Source organism: Rhincodon typus, unplaced genomic scaffold (genome assembly GCF_021869965.1).
Source record: "Rhincodon typus isolate 14 unplaced genomic scaffold, sRhiTyp1.1 hic_rhity00009954, whole genome shotgun sequence".
In the NCBI taxonomy this organism is placed as follows: domain Eukaryota; kingdom Metazoa; phylum Chordata; class Chondrichthyes; order Orectolobiformes; family Rhincodontidae; genus Rhincodon; species Rhincodon typus.
This window is the reverse complement of record NW_025975592.1, coordinates 1-7,851: the sequence shown is the minus strand read 5'-3', so window position 1 is coordinate 7,851 and position 7,851 is coordinate 1. Positions and strand designations below refer to the sequence as shown.

At 41.9% G+C, this 7,851-nt stretch overlaps 1 protein-coding gene across 1 annotated transcript; it reads right to left on the bottom strand.

The window, feature by feature from the left end:
• Nucleotides 1–2,105: 2,105 nt before the first annotated feature.
• Nucleotides 2,106–7,429, bottom strand: LOC125482413 (E3 ubiquitin-protein ligase HERC2-like). Its single transcript, XM_048594485.1, has 5 exons — nt 7,237–7,429; nt 5,811–5,964; nt 3,913–4,020; nt 2,408–2,539; nt 2,106–2,298 (listed from the first exon to the last, which is right to left on the bottom strand). The coding sequence occupies exons 1-5, from the start codon at nt 7,336–7,338 to the stop codon at nt 2,279–2,281; spliced, it is 516 nt and encodes a 171-aa protein (XP_048450442.1). The 5' UTR covers nt 7,339–7,429; the 3' UTR covers nt 2,106–2,278.
• Between the last annotated feature and the right edge of the window lie 422 nt (nt 7,430–7,851).

The window sequence follows — 7,851 nt, the reverse complement described above, 5'->3', positions numbered from 1 at the left end:
CTGTCAAGCCAATTTTGTATCCAGTTGGCTAGCTGTCTTTTGATCCCATGTGATCTAATGTTACTAACCAGTCTACCATGCAGAGCCTTGTCAAAGGCCTTGATGAAGGGTCTAGGCCCGAAACGTCAGCCTCTCTGCTCCTATGATGCTACTTGGCCTGCTGTGTTCATCCAGCCCTGCACCTTGTTGTCTTGGATTCTCCAGCATCTGCAGTGCCTACTATCTCTGCACAATATTAACAAAGCTTTTGAAAAGCTTCTGTGAGATTCCTCAATTTTTCCATGGAATGTGGGCACCAGTGGCATGGCTAACATTTGTTGCCCATTCCTAATTGCCCTTCAACTAAATAGCATACTACGTCTTTCAGAGGCCAGTTAAGAGTCAGTCAATCACATTACTGTTGATCTGGAGTCACATGGGATAACAAGGTGTAGAGCTGGATGAACACAGCAGGCCAAGCAGCATCAGAGGAGCAGGAAGGCTGACGTTTCGGGCCTAAACCCTTCTTCAGAAATGGGGGAGGGGAAGGGGGTTCTGAAATAAATAGGGAGAGAGGGGGAGGCGGATATAAGATGGATAGAGGAGAAGATAGGTGGAGAGGAGACAGACAGGTCAAAGAGGCAGGGATGGAGCCAGTAAAGGTGAGTGTAGGTGGGGAGGTAGGGAGGAAATAGGTCAGTCCAGGGAGGACGGACAGGTCAAGGGGGCGGGATGAGGTTAGTAGGTAGGAGATGGGGGTGCGGCTTAAGGTGGGAGGAGGGGATAGGTGGGAGGAAGGACAGGTTAGGGAGGCGGGGACGAGCTGGGCTGGTTTTGGGATGCGGTAGGGGGAGGGGAGATTTTGAAGCTTGTGAAGTCCACATTGATACCATTGGGCTGCAGGGTTCCCAAGCGGAATATGAGTTGCTGTTCCTGCAACGTAGCATCGTTGTGGCACTGCAGGAGGCCCAGGATGGACATGTCGTCTGAGGAATGGGAGGGGGAGTTGAAATGGTTCGCGACTGGGAGGTGCAGTTGTTTAGTGCGAACCGAGCATAGGTGTTCTACAAAGCGGACCCCAAGCCTCCGCTTAGTTTCCCCGACGCAGAGGTGGCCACAACGGGAACAGCAGATGCAGTATACCACATTAGCAGATGTGCAGGTGAACATCTGCTTGGTGTGGGAAGTCTTCCTGGGGCCTGGAAAGGGGGTGGGGCGGGGAGGTGTAGGGGCAGGTGTAGCACTTCCTGTGGTTGCAGGGAAAAGTGCCGGGTGTGGTGGGGCTGGAGGGGAGTGTGGAGCGGACAAGGGAGTCACGGAGAGAGTGGTCCCTCCAGAAAGCAGATAAGGGTGGGGAGGGAAAAATGTCTTTGGTGGTGGAGTCGGATTGCAGATGGCGGAAGTGTCGGAGGATGATGCGTTGGATCCGGAGGTTGGTGGGATGGTACGTGAGGATGAGGGGAATTCTGTTTTGGTTGTTATTGCGGGGAGGGGGTGTGAGGGATGAGTTGCGGGAAATGCGGGAGACACAGTCGAGGGCGTTCTCGACCACGGAGCGGGGGGATGTTGCGGTCCTTGAAAAACGAGGACAGCCGAGATGTACGGGAGTGGAATGCCTCATCCTGGGAGCAGATGCGGCGGAGGCGAAGGAATTGGGAATAGGGGATGGCATTTTTGCAGGATAGTGGGTGTGAGGTGTATTCTAGGTAGCTGTGGGAGTCGGTGGGCTTGAAATGGATATCGGTTTCTAGGTGGTTGCCAGAGATGGAGACAGAAGATCCAGGAAGGAGACAGAGGTATTAGAGATGGTCCAGGTGAACTTAAGGTTGGGGTGGAAGGTGTTGAAGTGGATGAACTATTTGAGCTCCTCGTGGGAGCACGAGGTGGGGCTGATACAGTCATCAATTTAACAGAGGAAGACGTGGGGTCACATGGATTGTGCTTGAGATGTTATAAGCTACAGGAGAACGAACTGGGGATGCGGGTTAGACCACATCAAACAGAGAATTCTGCAGAGACCCAGCACATCTAGGAGCATCCGTAGAGACAGAAACAGAGATAATGTTTCAAGTTATGGAGAGTCACACTGGGCTAGAAATGCTAACTCAGTTCCAAACATACAACCAGGCTCTGCTGGGTTTCACCAGCATTCAGTTTCAGATTTCCAGCATTTGCGTATTTTGCTTTCATTTCAATAGCTCTTTCAACCATCAGAGGCATGATGGGTAAATGGCTTCCTTCCATGCTGTAATCTTTCTGCATCTGAATACTTGAACCTCTCAAAACATATCACTGGCATTCAATTGCTGTAAAAGCATTCTGTAATGTGCAATAAATAAAAAAATGCGATGAAGAAGTTTTGCTCCTGGTGTTGTTCAGTTTTCTTATAAAAATACTTGATATGCAAAAATACACAAGCATGCATTACCTGCAGCAGGCATAATAGGATATACTGTAAATCGCCATCCCCAGCCATTCACAGAACCATCACTGGTAAACTTCCACTTTAGCTCATCACCAGGAATTCTCAGTTCACTAGACCAGTCAGACCACTCTCGACCTACGACAACCAATATATAATTGTATAATTAAAACAAAAATGGGTCACAATTTGTACCACATGACACCCAGCATCTATTCATACTGTGCAATTTGCTATCTTACAATCAAAAACATTGTGGAGCCTATGGAATTACTATTTATGTCTTAAATCTGCTGTCACACATTTTCTGTGGATATACTTTATTTTACTGAATGTTTACACTATATTATGACCTAGATTTTCCCTTTTCTTTCCCATTTACAAAATGTCTTCAAGGTTTAAAGTTATGTATGATAGAGCAGCAAAATATAACTGTTAAAGTACAAGAAGAGTATAAAGTATTGAATGATCATTCCTCATGTTCTGACATTAGTTCAATTTTTTTAAACAAAATTTCATTAAGAGGGGAAAATCAAAATATTGGTGCTTCCTATTAACTACAATTGTTGACATAAACAAAGACGTGGGAAATAACCCACACAGCTTATAGTTTTACTTCTTAATTACGGCTCTGGAACACACGTGCATCACACAACTTTGTTTTAAGTTTGCCACATAATAATTTCTAAGTTACATCAGAATTTAGAATAACAAGAAGTGATCTGATTGAAACATATAGGTTTCTTAAGGGGCTTGACAGGGTAAATGCTGAAAGGACGTTTCCTCCCATGAGAGTGTCTGGGATTAGAGGGCGCAATCTCAGAATAAAGGGACACCAATTTAAGACTGAGAGAAGGAGGAATTTCTTCTCTCAGAAGTTCAAGTATCTTTGCAACTCCTTATCACAGAGCTGTGGGGCCAGAGTTCTTGTGTATTTTTAAAGCCGAGATAGACAAGGCTGAGAGAATCAAAGGTTACCGGGAAAGGGCAGAAAAGTGGACATGGAGGAATGTCGGATTAGCCATAATCAACTGAATGGTGAGCAGGTTCAAGGGGCTGAATAGACTACTCCCGTTCCTATTTTTTAATAGTTGTATTAGCCTGATGACATCACAATAATCAAACTTGATGGACCTACTGCATGCAACTCAGCACTAAAACAATTAATTGGTCTGTAATCTACCAAGAATGTTGTTTGACAAGAGGGAAATGAAAGGATCAAGAAAGGAAATGGCCATGAAAAGGCAAGGGTGAATAAAAACATGCACTTAAACAGCATGCTTTAGATACAAAAATATCCACACACAGATGTTGAATTATAGAAGGAAACGTTTCTGGTTAGTTATTTAAGCAGATGAGAGACCTGGAAGCTTTCATTGATACCATAAACTTCTGTAGACTAAATTTTGGAAGCAAAGTTTTACAGCTACCATTAATTTAACAATCCAACCATCAAGATTAAAAAAAATCAGATTACTATGAAAACACTTAGGATCCACAGAAGTTATTACCTGATCGAACAGACACTATCCTGTTGGCACCATCCATTATGGTTAACGGGTCATGACGACGCTCTGTGGAGCACTGCCGGTCAAACTCTACTCGAAGACCTTCAGCACCTAAAAAAAAACATGCGAAGAAAGATAGTTATCTGCCTGCACGTCTTAGCTTTCCCTCTTACAGATTATTCATTCTGCTATCATCCGCATAGAGACCAAGAAAAAAAATGTGAACTTCAAGCGAGCAGCTGAAATGACAAGTTTTCACCTAGGGCTTCTACTGTAACAAACAGACTAAAAGTAGCATTGTCTAAACTGTCAGCAAGCAACTCATATTTCAAACTTACAAAGAATAACCAAGATCGATACAGCACAGCAACAGGCCCTTCTGCCCACCAAGACTGTGCCAACACATAACGTCTTTCTAAACTAGTAGCCTTTCGCCTCTACATGGTCTATATCCCTCTATTCTCTGCCAATTCTTATGTCTGTCAGGATGCTTCTTAAACACTGCTATTGTACCACCTTCTACCACCGCATTCCAGGCACTGATGACCCTGTGTATAAAAAAACTTGCTCTCACATCTCCTTTAAAAACTTTTCCCCCTTGTACCTATGTACCTCGTACATAAAACTATGTTCCCGAGAAACTGACATTTCTACCCTGGGAAAAAGACTCCAATTATCCGTTCTATCCATGCTTCTCTCAATTTTATAAACCTCTATCAAGTCATCCCTCAGCCTCTAGTGAAAACAAACCAAGTTTTTCCAATCTTTCATAGCTAATACTCTCCAAACCAGGCAACATCCTGGTAAACCTTTTCTGTACCTTCTGCAAAGCCTCCACATCCTTCTAGTCGTGTGGTGACCAGAACTGTACGCAATATTCCAAATGTGGCCTTACTAAAGTTCTATACAGCTGCAACATGACTTGCTAATTTTTATACTCTATGCCCTAATCAATGAAAGCTAACATGCCATACACGTTCTTGGCCATCTTATCCACTGGGGTCACCACTTCCAGAGAACTATGGACCTGTACGCATAAATCCCACTGTACAGGGATTACGGAACACAGCTTTCTCCCTTTATCTTTAAGGCATCTGAAAATCCCACTCCAGAATTACATTTTACACTGCCCCTTAAGTAGACAATTAATTATCCCTGAACCAGTGCAAAGTGATTATTAGCCCTCCCAAAGGTTTATTTCTGTTCTTTTCTCAGCTTGGTAACTTTTAACCCTAATCCAAGTTTGAGTTCCCACCCACATTCCTGCACTGTGAACCATAAAAACTTGCCACTTCTGTCTGCTTCTCCTTCTCAACGGATCCAGTAGACTGACCTGCCTCTGAAATCCCAGGATAGTTCTAGAAGAACCTCATGATCCAATCCTCTCTTGGCATCTTGTGTACCCTTCCTTTCTAAAAGTCCATCTCCATGACAACATTAATCATATCAGCCTTGTATCATAAATGTATACTAATTAACATTTATAAACTCCACCCCAACTCCATTCCACCTGAAAATTACATATTTTAACATATTATTGTTTATAAAACTTGAAACTTTTATACCCTTCTCGGACTTTGGCGACTAACAGTCTAAAATCTGTCAGGACAGACACTTCTGCCTTTATCTTGTGAACCTCTTGCAATTTATTGCCATTAAAACAATGAGGCCCCTTTAATCTTTAACAACCATACCATTCAGGCTTGTTTTCGGGAAGAATTCAAAACAGGTCACCTGACTCATTCATTCCTCCAATTTTCCTAATCTAATCAAAAAATACAAGATCTTATAATCCTCATATTTGCAACAATTCCAAGTACAGAAAAGTTCCAGGGAATATTTGAGACTAAGCATAACACATCGGCGACATCTGAACCAACATACTTGCGTGAGATAGATACCTGGTATTTTCACTGTCCCACTGGTAGATGTGTCATCAGTGTATGGGTGACTGCTTTCCACTATCACTGGCTGAGGAGAATGGCGCCCACTTTGAGAATCAGAGGCCACATCTTCTAACTCAGTCACACATAGTTCCAACAACATGTCAGCCACCTGCAGAGTAGAACACAAAAGAGGAACAAGTGTACGGCATGAACGAATAATAAGCTTGCATTGAGTGAGAAATGCCCATCGGGGAATGAATGCTATGACAGCTTGCTTCAAATGTTAAAGGTAACAATGATCCCAATGCATTATAATAATGGCTAAAACACAGTTTGAAAAAATATTTACTTTAGAATACACATTCATACTTTCACTGACATAATTTAGGTAAACAATATGCAATTCTTCAAATGTTTGCCTTTTGAAGATTTGTTATCGAAAAAGCAAAATCAAATTAAAATATTTTAATAATGAGACAAAAAAGACACAGACTCATGCTCATGATTATAACATTGAGGTTTGAGAGAAACTGTAACAGAAGCACAAAAATATATGGTGTCCATTTTGCCAAAGTTCATAGATCTTATTTAAACCTGCAAATTTAGTCAATCTTCAACTATCCTCAATTTTTCAATTGATGTAGGCAAGCGATCATTAAATGGTATCATTAGTGTCAGCCAAACATTAAGTTTCAGACATCACATATCCAATACAAATCTTTTCGAATATGAATTTGTTAGAATGACTGTTTTAACAACAAACTTAATACATGCCAAAGTCAGAATGAAATGAAGAATCATTAATTGTCAATTCCATCCCTCATCAGTATAGATTACTGGATAATTCTCAATCCCTATTTCATATTGAATGAGGCAAAAGGCCCGCATACAAAATGGCCAGTGGGCAAAGTGCTGGCAGAGAGTTGTCACTCGTGAAACTGTAGCTCAAATTGTTGTTTTTGGTGATAGAAAAGGGACAAAAATCAGGCAAAAAGCTACAGCAGAATTTGAGATGTAGTCCATCTTGATTCAATAATAAGAAAAACTAAGTTCTCTTTCTATTCTTCAGGTAAGGAGATTGAATTGGAGAATTAAGTTCTTATTGTTGTTTCCAGTACACAACATGCTATCAAAATGCTCCTGGAAAAAGGCATATCTGGTAATTTTACCATCCAAAGGTCGGATTTCTTATATCTATTATAAATTACTGTGTGTTGGGCATACAAGAGCTTAACATATTTGTGACTTCACATGTTATTTTGATAAAGACATTCATCTACTAACTTTAAACAAACTAATGCTGTCATTAGAACAGCAACGTGAATTCCTAAATTAATATCCCGTACAGCACATTCACGGCTCATATTGGAAAGGAATCATTTTGCTTACCAGTTATTGAACTGTGACTTCGGTTTGATAGGGTGAAAACATTTGTAGTTACCTGAGGGTAGGCAGTGCCCATGGCTGAAAGCACAGCGGACAAAACATCTTTGCCCTTTTCACCAGCACGGGTCGACACAGCCAACTTCAACAAATCAACCATTACTCGAGTGTCATCTGGTACAAGTAGACTTGTGAATTCATCTAGGTGCTGCGGCTCTGGCCCAGTTGACTTTGCCTGGTTTTCTGAATCCTTTTGTAGGAAAAGGAAAACATTATTCCAACCTTCAAATAAAAATAAAATGAAAATTGTGCACTTCTCTTGAAAAGATATAACAGACAAAATGTTTAATGTTTATGTACAATTCAAACTTGTACATCATCCCTGCCATTTTATAAAAGCACAATTTAAAGTGTGATTGATAGGCAACAGTTCAACTGCACTCCATTGCCCTATTTAAAGCCATCACATCCTTTCCTTGACCTTTCTCCAGCAAAGGTTCAGTGACAGATAGCAAGATCTACTTGTTTATCGAAATCTGACAACACTAACCTCTGAGTCACAGGCTACATGAGACTTGTACTACATGGGGCAGCAGTCAAAGAATAAGACAGAGAGAGAGGGAGGAGGGCGGCAGCAGAGAGAGGAGGGCGGCAGCAGAGAGAGGAGGGCGGC